At 38.1% G+C, this 20,020-nt stretch overlaps 1 protein-coding gene across 5 annotated transcripts in view; it reads right to left on the reverse strand.

The window, feature by feature from the left end:
- The window catches only part of THOC2 (THO complex subunit 2), a 51,650-nt gene extending 39,813 nt beyond the window's left edge, over nucleotides 1-11,837 (reverse strand). For all 5 annotated transcript variants that reach the window (XM_068411786.1, XM_068411785.1, XM_068411784.1 and 2 more), the window contains exons 1-4: nucleotides 11,676-11,837; nucleotides 4,641-4,699; nucleotides 2,470-2,561; nucleotides 1,209-1,260 (exon numbers count right to left, since the gene is read on the reverse strand). In XM_068411786.1, the coding sequence (XP_068267887.1) occupies nucleotides 1,209-1,260; nucleotides 2,470-2,561; nucleotides 4,641-4,699; nucleotides 11,676-11,737 (265 nt within the window). In that variant the 5' untranslated portion in view covers nucleotides 11,738-11,837. The remainder of the gene's footprint in view (nucleotides 1-1,208; nucleotides 1,261-2,469; nucleotides 2,562-4,640; nucleotides 4,700-11,675) is intronic.
- Nucleotides 11,838-20,020: the final 8,183 nt, after the last annotated feature.

Raw genomic sequence — 20,020 nt, forward strand, 5'->3', positions numbered from 1 at the left:
AAAAATGTTAGAGGAAACTCATTAAAAACAAGCAAGAAATTGTCTAATATGTTCTTTGTCCCAGAGTTTGAAACCTAGCTCCTTTTCCATACTATTTCTCTGCTACTAGTGGAGGCACAGCATTTGGCTACATCCTAATTTGAAGGGAAGGAGGAAAACTAAAAAAAAAAAAAAGAAAAAAAAAGGCAGACAGATACACTAGTTTCAGTTATTCAAGTAGGTCAAGAAGCAACTAATCTAGGTTTTCCAACCCAGCTTAAAAAACAGAAGGGTATCAGTGTAATACTGCATTATAAAAACTAATTATTACAAAAAGATGATACAAGTACACAAAATGAAACGTTATGAATAAAACAAAGTCAAAATTCATCATTTAGATGTTACAGAACCAAGGCTGCATATGCAAACTTAAATTAGATGCCTCTCTGCACAGGCAGCCACAGCACAGAAGACACCACACTCCTTCAGTCTACAGAACAAACCAGGAGCTGTGATGAGCAGACTGTCAAAAGAACTTGCTGAAATTTATTGAAAAAACAGAGACATAGAACAAGATAGAAACTGCACGCAGTTAAAACTATGATCTGGAAAAAAGTATACAGGATTAAAATGCTAAAAACATGAGAGAAACAGCTTTGTATCAACATTACAACATAAAATTCCAGAAGTTATTACCAGAATAAGTAGTACACATCTTTAAAGCCTGCTCAGTTGGCAGGTAGTAACTTGGCAAATGATGCCATTTGCCTCTAGATTTCCGGAACAATTAGTACAAGCTCCATTTCACTAACAGTGACTGTACAGACAAAAATATTTACACAGCACATTCTGAGAACAGAGGATCTACCTACCAGTATGTCAACTTCTATTTAAAATACTTGTAAGAATGATAACAACACTAAGTCACTTATTCTATTAGCTAACATCCAACATTCTCACAAGCTAGCTCCTTTAACTATTGTTGGCAGATCAATTTCCACTGCCTTTAACAGGTCAACTTCTGGAAATGATAACAGAACAAAGCAGAAAGAAAAGACATTAACAACTAAGATACAGATACATTCAGGAAGAATCAATACGTATTTTGTAAAGAAAAGTCATGCTTTACAGATTTAATGAAATTTCCTGAAGAAGTCAACAAGCAAACACACAAAGCATGTATTTCTCCCAATCTGTCGCAATGCTGACAGGAGGGGAACCCAATTTACCTAATATGCAGAATACATCAGCCAGGATGGAAGGCATGTCTTCCCGAAATTCCTAAAAAGGAAAGAGATCACACTTAGTGAATACAGAAATTCCAATAGGTACTCTTAGAAAATTCTCATTCTATTACATAAAACAACACTTCATCATAAAGTTAAGTTCAGATTAATTAATAATGCAGATTATTACTAATTATATTAATAATAATTAATAATTCAGATTCCTTAATAATGAAGAGGCTCAATTATTGACTAATATCTAACATAAGTGCTGTACTAATTATTGATATGTAACGAAATAACGTAACATTTTCATGTAATTTTTTAAAAGAGTATCTAGTGGCCAGGGACAAAACCCTCTGGTTACTACCTCCATTTCTCTACCATAATGGAACTCCCTAACCGAAGAGCAGGACCAGTCTGTACAGTAAACTACTTTTTCAGGCACCAAACAAATTACAATTTCCTACACTAACTAAAGATCAAACATTATCACATGCTACTCCAACAGCAAGGTGCACTTCAGCCTTGACTTCTCCCAAACCCAATGCAGAAGTTTAAAAACCTAAAAAGGTTATCCTAGAATAGATTACTGCAAAACATATTTTTCTTAATGTTTTATACCTGTCAAAACAGCAATCTAAGAACTTGCAAAGAAATACTTTTTTCAGATTTTTTAAAAATTTTTTTTTTTCAGATTTTTTTTTTTGAGGAGCACCAACATTTGGTAAACTTAAAAGTTTAGAAGAAAAATACTCTTTTCCCTACTTTCTCTATTTATTCAAAGCATTTTAAGAAAAATCTTTTCAAACAAAAAATAAGTCTAATGCATTATTTTAAAGGCAGTCATGGGACTTAGACATCTCAGTAGTAAAATGGCAGACACACATTGTTACATTGTAAGAAAGATGTAAATTATAAAAACCAGCAGGTGGCATTACAGACATGCTGCACAAGCAAGTGAAATCTATTTTTAGCATTTATTAAACCTTCAGTCTTCCTATGCTCTTCAGAAATTATTTACTTTTTAATTTATGCTAAAATATGTGTATTCCTCACCACAAAAAGGAGGGGAAAAAACAAAACTCTGACAGACTACATGTATTTCAAGTGCACGCAAATGAAGAAAAAGGACTTGACAAGAGCGACTTTTTAGACATGGAAAAACAAATCTGTTGACCGTTATCCTGCTTGATTTTCATTTGGACTTCTATAACAAATTAAAAATTTAGTAAGTATGCGATTATGACAAATATATACTTACTATGACATCACCAAGAACATTAGAAGTTTGATCATGCTTTAAGTTTCCTCTGACAACATGGTATGCAAGCTCATACAAAATCTGTTGGATATCTGTTGAAAGAAAACAGATGATTAAGGAACATATTGGGTAATCCTTGGTCTAACTTTTAAAGCAATGTTTACAATAATGCTGTAGACTTCAGACACTCTGCAAGTAAAGAGGATATGCTTCTCTTACTAATGAGGGGGATTACTTTATTACTCCTGATAGATGAAATTTGAGCATCAATATCTAAGACTTCACATAAGCAGATAGCAAGAGATGATCCACTTTACCTAGAGATTTTATGGAATAACAGTAAAATAGGATGAAAAACTACAGTCCTGCACATAACTTGAGTCTTGGCAGTTGGTTTAACAAAGACACCTTTAAATTTTAATTCACATAAATATCACATTATACCTACATATACACACATATATATAAAAGTATAATACATAGAAAACATTCCAGTACTTTTTCTTAATCATATCTCATCAGATATGCTTTCAAAAAACATTTGTCTAGGAGAAAGTAAAATTTAATTGGAGAAAAACTGCTTAACAATGAACTTTTTATTTTATTTTTTTAAGGAAAGTCTCCCATAACTGAAGAATGCTGTTTTACAAAAGCTTATATTAATCTGAAACACTAAACAGAGGTACTGCATTTGCAAAAAATCTTGCAACGTTAAACAAGGTGGTTGCAAAAACATCTATGGTAAACTTGTAAGGAATTGCTCTTAAATAACACACCATGATGTTGCTATACTTTTTCATATATGAAAAATAATACAACCCCATGCTTTCACCTTGCACTTGTACCACGTGGTTTGCTCAATATACAATATTCGCAATGCGTATACAAGTTACAGATCTTAATGATTTAAACCAAGTACTCAATAACTTGGTGACCGCAAACCACTGTAGCTGCATTAAAAGCAGATTCATTTATTTTTTAAATGGACAGGTTAATTTCACCAGCCACGGTGCTTTTGGCAAAGAACACTAATGGCTAAAGACTTGAATATAGCAGGATTGGTTTGGACATCAAATCTATGTAAAACATAACTCTACTACTTTGAAGTCCAATTCCAGAAGACAGTTTGGTGCAGTACCCAATTACATAATTTCCGATGAACCCAAACCAGCCATAAGCACAGCCTCAGACATGCCTCTGCAAGTGGCTCCCCACGTCGTGGAAAACTTGTTCCACAGGTACACAGCCAAATCTGATACGTCTCCATAAGCTTGCAGTACACTGGACTTCAACAAATGTCTTGGAACCAGAAGGCAGAAATGCAAGTGCCAGTGCAGTTTTCAGAACTGGATCCACGCCACGTGTATCCATCTAGTCATTCCCACAGGATCTTTTAGATCCTGACAGCAAGGACAAAGATAACAGCACATAGAAACTGTCAATCTCTGTCTAGAACAGAGAACATCTGGTGGCCTCTCTTCAAAAACTGTAGGAGCAGTGATTTTGCTTTGCTGAACAATAAATTCTTCTTACTTAATAATATTACTTATAATTTACATTGAAATGTTTTGGTTTATCTTTTCTGCTATTACAATTGCCCATTATGACTATTTTAGCAAGAACCCAAAACACCATAGCACATTTGTGGTCTTCGTAATATGGAAGCTTTTCTTCCAACAGATTCTGCAAAGATTTAATTTTTCTTTAACACACCAAAGATTTCTTAAAGTCAGAATTTAAAACTTAAAGACAACAGTGTCTTTCACTAACAAAGGAGAAATCTGTAACTCAGGTACTGCTGTAAAAATTACTTTCTGCAGTGTACAATCATACTTGCATACATAAGTGTTCATATATTTAACTTTTAGAATAAAATCCAGATGTACATTGAGTTTGCAAAATGGAATTCTAGTTTCTACAGCACAGACTAAATACTGGACTTCCCCGCCACCACTTACTACTGTCTAAGAAATCTCTCACCTGGACGTCTAAAGACAAACCTAGTTCTGGGTGTTTGTACTGCCTTACTATTTGTAGTATTCACCTTTAGCATGCATTAATTGTCATCGTATATGAATGTTCCAAGCAGATACATGCAGAGGCACCATGATCAACTGTTTCTACGTTTTTTTTTTTTAATTAAAAACAATCAAAAAAAACATACAACTTACCTCTGAAACTCATATTATCATGGCTTTTATTTTCACTGAGAGTGCGACATAGTTGCACACTGAAATAGAAGAAATATTAACAAAAAATGTCAAAACATACAAATAGATATTAGCATACACACACAAATATTTTGGGGCTCTTTTTTTGTTCTTGTTCTGGCTAAAATAACTTTAAATTTGAGCAGTTTAAATGGCTGACTACATTTTAATTTTCACAGAGTAAAATCTAATTCACAGAAGTTACACAGCAAAGAAATACAAGAGTCCCAACAGATCTCATACATATATATATCTCATATACTTTAAAAAATAGTCTTCCTAACATTATATGCTTACACACAGAAAAGTGAGAACACTAGGCAAATGTGAAAGGAAGCATGGAAGTGCTAGCACTAACATATTATTGTTAACCAATGAGGAAATGCTTCTCATAGCATGTAACTATAATCATTTCAAACTCTGGCATGTAAAAAGTTTTTACCATTAAACTACGTGCATGATTTCCTGATGCAATGTTTTATCAATGGTAAGACAGAATTTTACCTAGTCACTAAGAGAATCCACTATAGGATGCAAAGACCTGTCATGTTACATCGTCTTTACTCACTCCTGAGGCTCCCTCAACCAAATTAGCCACACGTAAGAAGTACACTAAATACTGTACAGACTGCTCCATGAAATAAAATAATAGTTCTGTGTGTTAGAAAATAAATGCTTAAAGAGCATGCTTCTCCACTACAGTGATGGCTTAGAAATGGACATGCTTCCAAGCTACGAGGATTTTCCCTCTCCTCTACCACTATGGTCACCCCAGCATGAGGCTTCAAAAGCAGTTTCACATTTAAAAGCAACAATATTTTAAAAAAAAAGATAGATTTACCTAGAACAGACACCAATGAATATCTTAAGAACTTTCTTCACACTTGAAAATTTTCAACCAAAAGTTTCACATATTTTTCATCAAAAAGTCTTCCATGTGCAGAAACTGAAGACAGTATCAGAGCTACATCGTATTCCTACATATGATGGCAAGACTATGATTTCCTGTCGCAGCGATTTTGAAGCATGTTTTCAAATAAGGCAGGTATGTATGATTATTAGAGGCATACTGTGTAAAATAAACAGTAAGAAAGGATTCTGTTGCAATCCATTACTCATTCTATTTACATCCTATACAGATTATTACCTCTCTAGCAGGACTAAATAGCTGTTCTAGCAACCAAAGGATTATAACTAGCAAATACAAGGTATATGCACTCTTTAAAGACAACTGGAAAACAGGCAGTTTCAGATATAATGTCATCAGTAGAAACATGCAAGCTCAGCAAAAAGCAATGGTATGGCTAAGATGTTCCAAATGCTATTGAAGAGAATGCAATATAACCAGAAGAGAGACAGCAAAAGAGGGGACTACGTAATTTATTTTATTTTTTCATGAATGGTAAATGCACTTTTTTTTTAAAGCAGTAATAGGTGTTTCTTTTTCCCAGCTGTCCCCAAAGAGTGTATCAATTTGATCTGTCAGATTTTCTTAAATTTTAATTACTACTCCTCCATAAAGAGGTTACCCCATAAGCACTCATTTCTAAGCTCTATATACAAACAACAGTGAATTTTTTGGAATCGGATGTTTTACTTATCTACTGAGATGCACACTTTGACCCTTATGTCATAAAGTGATATCATCAACCAGGTTACACGAGCAACAACCCTGTCTGCTTGGACTGATGAGTTCACTTAAGTACATCTTAATGCAAAGTAAGATTTTTTAACCTCTTCCAATTCCCTTTCCAGCAGTACTAAAATAGTACTATCAACTTCACATTACTTTAAGACACAAACCTGTTTGATCCATGTAACAAGAAACCCTATTTAATATCAATCTGTAAAAAAACTTGCTTTATATTTGTAATTAAAACTCCATGAATTATTAAATTGGGAGGGGGAGTAAAAACTTTCATTTTGTGAAAGTCTACATGGGAAAATTTTGGTAGTAGAAAAGATGACGTTGGTATTACTCTTTGGATCTAAATTAATAATTGTGCTTATAGTCTTTCATACAGGTCTATCTCCAAAGGAGGATGACCTTTTCTGAAGGTGCTGTCAGGCAGTACAGCCAAGCTGATTTAATGGCTTGCTGCTGCAGAAATGGACATATTCACCAATACTTCTTCCCTTCTCGGCAGCACAGTTCCAGCCCTCATGTCAGTTAAATCAGTTAAAGAAACTGACACACCTGGCAGAAAACTGGTCAAAAAACAAGTCTTCTACCACCTTTGCAAGCTGAAGCAGCTTACCAGGAGGTCAGATAAGCATCAGCACAGAGAGCCCTGGTGAATGAAGACAAGGCAGAAGCCCTCCCTTCCAGTACCAACAAGCTGTGAGATTAGTTCATCTAGTCTCAACTGAGTGCATCACAAATTAAAATCAAAATACCTGTGCGTTCACAAGAATAAAAACGTCAATATTAGTACGATTAGTCAACTCGGAAAAAAAGCCAAAACAATACTTTCCCACTTAAACAATGCCCAGGACAACGGAAATTTATCAGGTCCACTTTTCAGTTCAACAGACCCAAACTGTCTGTTGTCTGTTAAAGAGTTCGTTTGAAACTTTCACTACTCTAATCTTGCAGTACATTCTGTAAGCTTAGGATGGAGACCTTCCCTACTCTACTAAAACCTACATCCCTTCATCCAAGGATAAAACTTGCAATGCATGTAAAATATAATTAAAAAACAGGATAATCTAGAAAGTAAAAATAATTTTTTTTCAAAAAAAATCACAGAATCGCTTCTGAAAACCAAAGTTTCAAAATTAAATTTGTTTTGGACTAAGCTGGGATAGATTTGCTTTAAACAACAAATCCTGAAGCAGCGTTGAGCACCTATCAACCAAGTTTGCATGGGCCAGCAACTGAACCTAAGCCTCCCAATTCATACGCAACGTCCTATATCCTCAATTACACCCCCACACATAGCATATGGCAGTAATTATCACAAAGTGCATGTGCCTGCAAACATTTAAGTATCTGCATAATTTTAACTGATGTGGGTAGTACTCTAGTTGAAATAAAGTGCAATCAATGGCATTCTGCAGTCAGGATGGCAAAACTACAACTAAAATTCTCTGACTCTGAGCCCTTTAACTCGACACTGTGACATTCCTCATGCAAGTAAAGTAACAAACATGTTGGGAGAGCCTGAAAGATCAAGCATCAAAATTTCACGTTCGCAGAATGTTAAGCTGCTTCAGTTTATCTTGAGGCTTAACATATTGCATAAAGTGCCAGCCAAGTACATTATTAAAGCCCTACCTCCCCACTAAAGGGTCTATCGCAAAACAATTTAAGGTACCAGTCTAACAGTAAGTGCCTGCCATTGTATGCGTATTATAAATGTCCATATGGGCTACGGTCATAGACCAGCATCTTATTGTGGCAAACACTGCACAAAACAATACAATTTCACTACAAAGGATAGTATAAGTACACACAAATAGGTCTGCAAGGAGTCTAGACTGATCAGCATAATAAACAGTCACACAGATTCTAATTCAATCTCTACAAAATATCTGGCAGTAGCAAAAAAACTGCACATAATAAATTGTATTTAGACAGAGAAGGGCCTGAACAAAATACAAAATGACAGGTAAGGTGACCACATCCTGACGAATTTATAGTTTTGGCTGCTAAGAACACTTGAAACTACCACATTATGTACACTTATGTATCTGTATTAAGTATTATTACACATCAGTCGCTGGATGAATTAAATTCAAAGCATGTACAGTTTTGAACAATGTCTCTGAACTATTTCTAGGAAGTGAATGGGCACTGCTACCTAGACTCTACAATGTTGCCTTACTAAACAACATTATGACACTCTAAGACACATACTAAATCCTTACCTTCTGGTTTTTGGATATTACTGTTATATCATGACAAACTGATCATATCAGCAAAAATAAAGTTCATTATTTTTCCTAGCAAAAGATGAGACAGTTTAAAACTGATTTCCTTACTGGATTTCTTTAAAACATCCCTATATTTTGTTTTCGTTATAAAACAATCAAACTTTTTCTCCCTCTGCCCCAAATAACCACATCTCCCACAAACTGCAGCAACATTGCAAATCCTGTATGTTTTCAAGCACAGGCAGACCACCACCATACCACTCAGGATCACATAAGAAAACATACAGCAATCATCCATATTAACCACAATAGAAATTGAAATGCCAAATAAAAACAAATCATTTACTTCTCTCAATACAGTTTCATATTCCCCTAAAACATAAAATTGTGTTTTTATTTATGAAACTAGTAACTGCCAAAATACTATCTTGGCTGATCTAGTCAGATCATGTAAGTCATTTCATGCTCCAGCAAATATTTTTTTTCCCATAAGACCTAATCTTTTCTTTCTGCTAATTATGAGGGGTTTTTTTCCTGTAATCCTCACTTTTCAAGAAAGTTGGTATTTGTCTCCTTGTGAATAAGCCCACCACTTTAATTAAAAACAAAACAAACCCCTCCATACAAGAATGAATGTACTCTGACTTCATGCATGGGCTTTATTAGACCAGGCTTCCATAGAGTAAAACAAACAAACACACAAAAAACAAACTTCTAAAATTTTTGGAAACCCTGTATTTGCTAAATTGTCAGTTTTGTCCTTTTGCAGTATCCTGCCCCTCCCCACTTTTCTAACTTGCTTATCAATATAATGCATTGTCTTAACTTTAAACCACAAACCCCGAGACTCGAATTGTGGCCTAGACCTAATTTATATTTCTGGGCATATTTGTATTAGATAATTCAATAAAAATAAGTGTCATTACATTTATTCCATTTTTACTTTAAGTAATGTTCAAAACTATTTCATGTGTTTCACTTTGGAAAGAGAGCACTATAATTTTAATTTCCTCCAGTAAAACAGGAGATAGGAAGTTTTGGAAAAAGAAATGCAAAGTTACACACTGAAGATTCTCCCCAAAAAAGTTAGTTTCCTAAAAAGTTCTCTAGATACTGGCTACAGATACATTCTTACTTCTATAAAGTAAGTTCATACATATTCCACATGCTTATAAAGCTGTCACTGCAAAACCTGACAACTGTTATCCAGATACAATCACATTTCTTTTAAAATGTATGCCCACTTTTGCAAACTACTCTTTAAATCATGCCTGGAACTGTATTTAAGCAGTATTCCAAAAGAAGTATAAATGCCACAAATACAGGAATTTAGCCTATCATTTTGTTTTATTGGTCCCACAGCAGATTAATGGTCATTATCATGGTCAAAAGCTAAGCTAACTTGCCTCTTACACAATTAAAAGTTCTGAGAATTCAATGCAAATAATGCAGTTGCCATTATATGATCAACTATGAAATTTCTGTCCTCATGCAAACTCCATACAATCTCAGTGATCATAACAAGGCAAGTTACAAAAATTATAATCACAGTCATTTTTGCCTGAAGTAGTCACATAATAACCGTTACAGAAAAGCTAGCAAGTGCATCTACTTGTATATGATGTTATGGATAAAAAGGCAATCTGTTTTATTACAGTCATTTGTGCATTTTTGAAAGGTATCAGTATACATTTATACATTTAATTCTTTTTTATTCATACAGAAGTTTCTAAACACTGAAGTTCAGTAAAAAGGTCTCTATGCTTATTGCATAAATATTGCCATGCTGGATGCAAACTCAGCTATTGCCACAAAATCTTAAGCAGGAGATTATAAAAGCAATGCAAACCTCAGCATTGTTTGAGGGCTCCTGAACACTTTTATTATTGTTGGAAATTCAGGTACAGAACAGCTTTTCATTGGCCTTATATCACTCACATCAAAACATCTTAAACTTACATGCTAACGTGATAATGGTTCTAGCACAATTCAAAGCCAAAATTTACATGGCTATAAAGGGGGGCCCCTTCACTACAAAATGGAAGTCTGGGGAGAACGGTGTTTTGTGCAGGGAGCCTCTATGTCCTCTATTCTCTACTCCACTACCTTTTTCTTCATGCACAGGGAAGATCATTACCATAGCTGCACAACCTTTTAAAATAGATGAACAAAAAAAAATAACAAAGAGTGAATATCAAGAAGTGTTTCTGTAAGTGATCCCCCAAACACCCATATTTGAAACGGTAGAGTTTTTTAGTTACAATAAAAAACAGAAGTGCGTGGAAGAACTAAAATAAGAACATTTAAAAACATACAATTCACACACAGTACTCCCTTGCCCAAACTAACATAGTAACATGAAATGGACAAACTGGTGAATAACCCCCTGAACAGACGTACTCCTGAAACACAGCAGGCAGCACAGTTAGCGAACCTGCCGAGTTAGGATTGCTTAAAAGAGATGCATAGAAGGCCCTGAAAGAGAAAGCTCCTAGCACACCTGGACTGATTTGGTAAGCTGCAACTAGACCCCTCAGTACGCAGAGGTTACCTTGTACGATGAACAGGAACGACTAGCTGATCCTACCTTGCCTGAATCAAAGAATACAGCGCCAGTGACCTCGGAACAGGTAGAAAGGTGGGAACAGGAAAAGCGAGGCCGAGACTTCTGCCAAAAAGGTCAACACCGCGGAGCCAGCAAGCCTGAACGCTTCAGACTCCGTATTACCCCGGGGGGCCGGCTAAAGAGGAGCCCGACACCCGATAAACCCGACCCAGAGGCAGGAAGGGGGCGCTCGGAGCGCGGGCAACGACTGCCAGGATAGCTAGGCCCGGCTACCGGGGACGAGTTTCGGCGGAGGTCGTTAGCAACCGACAAAGGAGGCCGAGCCGGACACCAATGCGGCCGGGGCCCTCTGCCCGACCAGGGTTTCGTCCCTAAGCCCCAGCAGCAAGGACGCAGCCCCGAGCGACGTCCTCCCCGCCCGCTCCCGCCTCTTCGCCACCCCCCCCCCCGCCTCAGCCTCCCTCGGCCGGTGAGGCCCAGGCCCTCTCTCCCTCCCGCAGGCCGAGGGCCTGCAGCGCCCCCATCGCCTTCCCGCGTCAAGACCCGGCACTCACAAATCGCTCTTGCCCCCTTTCTCCCAATTCTTTATCCACTCGGCGGGGAGCAGCACCGCCATCCTCCCTCTGTGGCGTCGAGAGCCCGGATGGTCGAGCAACAGCCCCGGGTCAGAGGGGACGCAACGGCCCGCGAGGAACGACGGGACGCAAACGCGCCGTACCCTGGGAGACGGCGCGCAGCGCTCCACGCGCCTGCGCGTTAGCGGCCGCTAGCCCCGCCCCGCGCCGCGCCGCGCGGCCGCCGCCTGCCTGAATGTCACCGCCCCGAACTACGGGGGGCGCGCGGAGCCCCGCAGCGGCCCGTCTCCCGCAGGGACACCCAAAGTCAGGGCCGCTCCCGCAGCCGGTCGCCCCAAGCAGGGTCAGCCTAGCCTGCGGTTAAAATTCCTGTGGGCTGGGGGAACCTGCTCGTACTTTTTAACGGGAGATGGGCGTAGGGCCGGGTGTGAGCTCATCACACAGCTCACTTCACCAAATTTGTGAAAATACTGCAAGCAAGGATGTTTACATCTGTAAACCATACATAAAACCATACTTCAGGAAACACACCGAGACCGCTTGAGTGTGTAAGACGTGTTTAATGCGTATGTGACACGAAACACCCTCCATGAATATATTTCAATCCATTAGAAGAACGTTGACAGTTAAGTTCTGTCACTTTTCAAGTCTTGAGCTCACAATCCAGATGCCAACATCACCATTTGAAAACAGCAAGAGTTTGTGGTTTTTTAAAAAAAAAAAAACAGATACTGTAATTGGAATAAAGCTCTGCTCTTTCCCAGAACTGTGTGGTGCTTTGCATCGCTGCTCCCCCAAAAACACTGCAAACGTGTCAGCTGTGGTAACTCCGTGGCTGAAGAGGCTCCGTTAAAGGGTGAGAGTCAACAGAGATCACAAGCAGACAGCACACGCGTGTCCGCTGCTGATCCACCACCCCGTTAATAAAGCAAAGCTGAAAACATGTAAACTCTTTTTGGAAGTCACCTTCCCATGTAAGCAACTTCCCCTTCTAATTCACAGTGACCCAAAGCAAGGCAGCACATTGTGAGTTAAGAAATACTTCATTTGGTCAGGCAGCACACGTTTTTAGTCTTTCCAGAAATTCCTCTTGCCTGTCAAGAAGTCTTTATTTCATCTGCCTACTCAGTCTTGTACATTGCCTCCTCTATTGAAGTGTAAATCATTTCACAGATATGATGAAACTCAACAAAACTGAGAATTTGAAATTTAAAAAAAATTTAAAAAAAAAAGATGAGGCCTAAGTGCACTTGTGCCTGTTTCAGTGCTAGCACTGCTGTGGGTTCTCTGCTACATGCTGTATTCCCCACGTTTAACAGAAACCTACAGCTTGCAAGCACTTTGTGTAAAAGAGTTGTTCTGCTTTGAAAATAGCCTTAATCAGAAAGTCTGTAGAATTTCAGCAAACCCATATAACTGCTGACTGAGAGAGGGAATAGTGTTGTTTCAATTATTATTCACAGCCAGTCCCTGTGCAAGCTGTACACTATACAGAATGCTGCTGGTTTTGATCTGTATGTACAACACCTACTACATAGGGACCTGTTACAGCTTCTAAACTCTGCAGTAACACAAGTAATAAAGGAGACAGATTCTCTGCCTCCAGTACTTAGATTTTAAATTAGACACAAACGACATTTCAGGCATATAGTATGCAGCGTGATAAAAGATAAACTCAGCTTAAAAGTGCCTAATATATTTATGATGGGTTATTTTTTAAAGTTTTGTGAATTAAATATATTTAAAACAGACACAAATGATAAGAGGCACAGAATTGCAAGCCTAAGGAATAACAAGAGAAGGTATTACAAGAGAGTGCAATAGGTGTATTTAGAAGATAAGCTTAAGAGACGCATAAACAGAAAACAAGCTAGCAAAAGGTATCAGGAACAAGGATTTACGTAGGTGCAGAGCTATGCAAGGTCTAAATGTGAACATGTGAAATTTTGCCTTCGTGTTGAGGATGAAAAGACACTTGTGGAGAAATACAGAAGAATAAAGCCATCAAGTCATTGCAGGACCAAAAGGTTAGATCCCAAGTTTATTCAAGGGAACAAAGTGACAGTTGTGAAGTATATTGGTAACAGACTGGAACAGACTGAAGATAAAGGGAGCTATTACACGCAATGTAGACATACATGTGAGAGAAACTATTTGAAAATCTAATTGAGCATAGCCTAATAATAAATAATAGCTATCAAATCTACGAGAAGCATGTACTTTTCCTTGCTATGTTTCTTGCTAGAAGATAATCACTTCAATATAAAGGTCATTGCTTATGAGTTCGAAGAGTGGGAATAGTCATTTCAGGTCAATATCGCAACTTTATGTTTCTTTTCATTGTAACACAGGGATGTTTGTATCTTCATATGCTAATGCAAACAACAGGACATCAGTGTCATAACTATAAATTGCAAAACTCCAATTTCTCTTTTCCTTGGATTTTGTAATTCAACAATGGAACAACCTAACAGAGACAAATTATTGCAAGCTGAAATATGGGCTTACATAATTGAATTTGGTTTTAGAGTAGACAAGTTAGTCAGTTGTAGCAAGTGCCTGTGGCCTGGGTCTGTGACAGCAGGAGAGTGCCATGTAGCCCTAATAAAGAAGTAGTATTCTATAATGTTCACATTTTAGTTAGCAACCACAATAATTAATGACATGAAAGAAGATTTTCAAAGGTGTTAAAGATGCAGTTGGGACCATAAAAAGATTTTGCAAAAGTAGGTCAGATGCCTGCCTCCCATGGCTCTCAGAACTACCCAGTTTCAGTACATTTAACTCACAGGCACTCAGCTGCAACTTTAAACCTACAAATATATTTTGATAAACGCACATAAAATTTCATTAAAGTGTGATACAGCTTTTAAAGGGTCAGAGTTTTAAGTGGTTTTGTGGTTTCTAAAGCTTCACAAAGTGAATGTCACTGAAATGAATTTTAGAAAACCTCTAAGTGTTGTAGATCCACCATTCAACAGTGACTCAGTAATTTTGTTACTGTAAGGGTTGCGCTATTAATTAAATAGCTTACTGAATACTTAAATAATTATGGAATAATTAGGCCTGGGATTTAAGTACAGTCAATTATTGTCAAACAATTTTACCAAGTCAGCATTACTACATTTTCTATATTGTCTATACGTTTCATTTGTACTAACTAAAGGGTAGAGTGAAATTGTGGTGAATAGTACAACTTTTACAGTAAATGAAATGCATGTGGGTGCTGATATGCTGCAGTTCTTTTGTGTGGTAGATACTTACTAAGTTATTTACAATCCATTTAGAGCCTGTTCTTGTGAACATTTATGCTGGTGAGTAATTTTACCCGCCAAGACTTGCATAGACTAGACGTGAGTAAAATTTTCCTCTTATATAAAGGTTTGCAAAGTCATGGCCTAATATGTTACATTTTTTCATAGGTAAATATATTGATTTGTAGCTCAGAATTATTTACACTTTTCCATACATTGCAATCCTCTGTTCCAAATTATTGTTTAATCACAGTCTCACCAAGTGGCCAAATGTTAGTGCAAAAGTGGAGATCTGCAAGTGAATTACTGCTGGGATTTGTCTGAAGGATGGAGACGAGCTGTTCTAAGGGGCTTTGCTCCCAGCCTGTGCTGGAACCATTGCACAGACGATTCCTGTTTGCTTGCTCTGAAGAATGAAGGCACAATGAAAAACTAATAAATGAATTAAGAAACATTTTGTCTTCCAGTACATACACCTTCCTAGCAAGTGCCGTATCAAGGTCAATTATTGGAATCTCAAGATAATAGTATGGAAATTGTGAAAATATGGAAAAAACTAGGAAGTTTGCATGTTTTGTAAGCTGAGCAGTGACAGTATCACTGACAATGCAATTTAGAGTCTTGCAGCATTACCTGAGTCCACTAATGCAGAAAGATCGGGTACAACTTGTAAAGCAGGTATTCCTGAACTCACAGCTCATCACTCACTCATTTGTCTAATAGCTGGATATTCTTCAGGACAGGCCTGTATCATTACACCTCCTGGATTACATACATCCCACAGAAAATGGTATTTGACTTACTGCACTCTGCTGACAAAGTCCCTTTGCTAAGTTCAGCCCATAATTACCCCGCACTCACGCATACAAAGGGTCTGGTGTAGCAGTGGCTGTTCAGTGGCAGGAGAGCCAGGCAGCCCATGCTGGTGTCTGGGCAGCTCTGCGGCAGCAGTGCTTACAGTTTGAGCTCCTGCCTCTTTCTCCTGGCATGTGTCCAGAGACACTCCAGATGACTGGAGCATCTGCTGGGTGCTGGTGATGCAGGAAGTGTAGGGAGCCAAAGTTTGCAAACAACAGTCACGGCTTATCAGTGGGTGGGCAGTAACTGCAGCTTGCCAGAGCTGATTGGTGTGGCTGTTATTGAAGTTCGCAGGCACTTACCCCATGGCATATGTGAGAAAAAATTTGAACACTGTAGGTGCCTCGTGCTGGTTTATTGTGAGAGGTAAGGGCATTAGTGCATTGACAGAATATGAAGATCTGAAGGTAAAACCTAAATTTGAGAAGTCAAACTCTTATCAACATAGTCCACACCCTTGTTTGGGTTGTGTACCCCAGATACCAGGTATGTTAAAATGAAAGTGTGTCTGTGGCTAATGATAATCATGTAAGAGAAAACCTGAACATCCACCTAAACTTGGGGTTTGCAGACTGTTAGGGGTCAAAGAAGCTATTTCTGAAACTGTCAGTCCTGATTCCTCATTCTTGATCCCAACCTGGAAAGCAGTCTGGTGGCACTTTGTCCATTGCTCTCTGTTCTGCTGCTGCTTCTCCTTCTGGTACTTTGATTCTGAGTGAGTCCAAAGTCACAATATGAGTGATTAAATACACCTACCTTTGGCATATGAAGAATATATTTTTTAAGCTTCTACTTAAGCACCGATATAAAGCATTTAAGAACTACAGAAAAGTTTGCCCAGCTAAGATTTGGATGGTCGTCTAGAGTTTCCCCCACATATAATAATTCTCAGACATTGCCAGTGGGATGTGGGGAGAATGAATGACCAAAGTGATCAGTTAAAAGGGACATGTTTGTTAACTGTAGCATTCATCTTCATGCCTCTCTGCCTCTTTTCTCCCATCAGGATAACACGTGGAAGCATGCAGGGAATAGGCAAGCATTGCCTCGAACTTGGCATTTTTCTACTTATTATGTCACTGACTTACATAGTACCCGTGTGCCAGCAATAATATTCCAGCACAAAGGAATTATGAATAGAAAACCGTGTATGTGGTCATATGCCACATGCTTGCTAAGTCCAAAGTTCCAGCTCTGGATAATTATTTCTTGCATTAATCAGTTCAAACAGAACTAAAATAAATCACTGGTTGCATGTTTACCATTTTCCTCTTCATTTGGCATGTATCTTTGCTCGCCTGTTCAGTGAGTTGTGAAAGAAAGTAAACACTCTCTTTGTCCCTGATTTGACACCACATGCAAGTGAACTTAGAAGTAGTTTCAGCTAGCAGTATACCCAGATATCAAAAGAAGACTGGGTTTTTACATGCTTAAATGCTAACTTTTCCAAAAGGCATATATTATTTGGTTTAGTACTGCCACCATTATTGAATGCTTTTAGTTTTAATGAGAAGGCATTTTATTGCATTGTCTGATCAGCAGTGGATTTGGGAGTTATAGGAAGGTTTGTCCTGCCTAAGATTTCATCGCTGAAATTGAAAAGGCTCATCATGTTTTTTCAACTTTTCCTAGTTCTATATATGATGATACCTCTAATTATCTCTAACTTACCTTTGGACTTTTCCACTACCTTCACTAAAATGTAATCAGAATGATGTTTATCACCTGCTTGCAATGAAAGGAAACGAAGAATGTGTTGTAATAGTAAGTGCTGTGGATAAAGGGAATGGGTGTCATACGCTTTTGGCAGACAGAATCAGATTTGATTTTCTCTGGAGCAGCATACAAATGCAAAGCTTTCCTATTCCGATCAAACAACTGCATCTCTTCTTCCAATGGTAGCAAGAACATTGCATGTAATTCAAGGGAAAAACACAGCTTTCAGGCTTCTGTTACTTATCAGTTATCCGATTTTCTATTGTCACAGTAATGAGAAAATGTTCCTAGTTAAGGCACCATTTTGTCATTTTTCTGCATTTGATTTTCTTTCTCTGCTGCACCTCTGAAATGCCAGCTCTAGACTGCATAGCTTTTTTCACTCTGTTCATTAACCTGATAGTAATGGACTGATTAATGAATCAATGAGATTAGTAGGAAATAAGAAATTACATTAATTTCTTAGGGAATATATTAACAAACACAGTTTCCCATATGAACTTCTGGGAATCATGACCCATGATTGATTAAACAGTTTGTGTCAAAGAACGGTTTTCTAAGTCCAGTTTATATTTATCTGACTCAAACAGCTTGGAACTGACTGAAATTTTTAACATGATTGGGTAAAGAAAGTTTCGAAGAGATCATACATGTGGTGTGATCTGATTTTTCAGCTTTATATGATTTGTTATATTTTTGAATCATAGACTCATAGAATAATTCAAGTTGGAGAGAATCGAAGGTGATCTAATCCAACTTCCTGCAGGGCCAGCCACGAGGTCAGGTCAAGTCACCTGGGACTTTATCCAGTCTGGTCATGAAGCCCTCCAAGGATGGGGACTGCTTGACTGTCCTCATGGTTGAAAAGCTTTTGCTTATACCACTCAGAACCTCTTGTTTCCATTTATGCACGTTGTCCCTTGCCCTTCCACCACATACCACTGTGAAGAACCTGCCCCCATCTTCTTGGTAGTCCCCTTATAAGTACTGGAAGGTTGCTGTTAGGTCCCTCAAAGTCATATCTTCTCCAGGCTGAACAAGTCCTCCCTCTTCCCTTGGCCACCCCTGACCATCCTGGTGGTCCAGGAGTGCTGACCTCGTCCCAGTTGATCAGGGTTTTTCTTTTACTGGGCCCTAAAACTGGGTGCAGTATTGTAGATGTGGTCTAATGAGTGCTGAGTGAAGGGGGATAATGACTCCCCTCAATCAGCAGGTCCTGTGCTCCTGTTCGTACCGTCCACCATGCTACTGGCCGCCTTTGCTGCCAGGGCACACTGCTGGTTCATGTCTACCAAGATCCCCAGGTCCTTCTCCGCAAAGCTGCCCCCAAGGCAGGCGCTCATTAGTCTCAATGTTATTTCAAAAGTCTCAGATATTTTGAATCATTTTTCCTTTCATTCAGGGAAATCTTTTGTTTATTTCTTACAGGCTCAGCATCACCGTTAGGCTGCATCAATAAATGTTACACTTTAGGTTGTGGGTCATTCTATTTTGAACAAAGAGCAAGTAGTATGTGGACTTGCATCCTAAGTTATTGAGTATTGTTGTTGATTACTGAATATTCATTATGATTTTTTTCTAATCGACCAAAGAGAGTTTGTTACTATTTCATTAATTACAGTAATGGAAGTTACTATAGTTACTTGTAATAACTAGAAGCTTTGAATCAAATCGGGGTCTTAGTAGATGCTGGACAACATAAAGTGAGAAACAATCCTTATCCAAAAGGGCTTTCAGTCTAAGCCCTGGAATCTGCAAACACTCTGGCACATTGTATAATTAGATTGCTTCTCCTGAAATCGTCCCAAACTATCTGCCCACAGGTCTTTGGAGATACATGATCTGAAAAAAGTAAGTTGCTACGGATCATATGCACAATGGGAAAACCAACAAAGTTTGAGAACGTGATTCCAAGTAGCTGACTTATTCTTGAGGATAGCAGGAAGAAGGTCACCTACATAAAGCCAAGTATCTTGGTTCCATTAATATTTGTTGGATCAATCATGAGGGCACCTGAGTTCCTAAAAAAAAGAGAAAAAGGTTACCATCTTAGTCTTGAAAATGATTAATGATTTTGGCTACAACTACCAAAGAAAACAGCCTGAGATTTCTGTCTGATTTGGAAAATTCTAGTTCAAATACATGAAATTTATAATAGCTAGTGAGAACAAAAATCTTTGGATTTGAAGAAAAAAAAAGGCTGGTCCCTGCAAAGTTATTAATAAGTAGCACTACCTGCTTTGCTTTAATATCCCTACGATTTATGAGCAAAGATTAAGAAACAATTATAATACAGCCCAAGCTGTACTGAGAAGTATTGCCGTTAGGCATCTCACATCTTCTGTGAGTACTTAGATATCAGTGTCTGGTAGATGATTTCTCAGCTCCTTTATGCAGCCAGTTAAGAGAAGTCTATAAATTTCAGAATAAGTAACTGCACTGTCAGGCAATCTTTCAGCCAAGGTAGTTCCTAAGAACCACACTTTATTTAGGTCA

This window comes from Nyctibius grandis, chromosome 13 (genome assembly GCF_013368605.1).
Source record: "Nyctibius grandis isolate bNycGra1 chromosome 13, bNycGra1.pri, whole genome shotgun sequence".
Taxonomy (NCBI): Eukaryota; Metazoa; Chordata; class Aves; order Nyctibiiformes; family Nyctibiidae; genus Nyctibius; species Nyctibius grandis.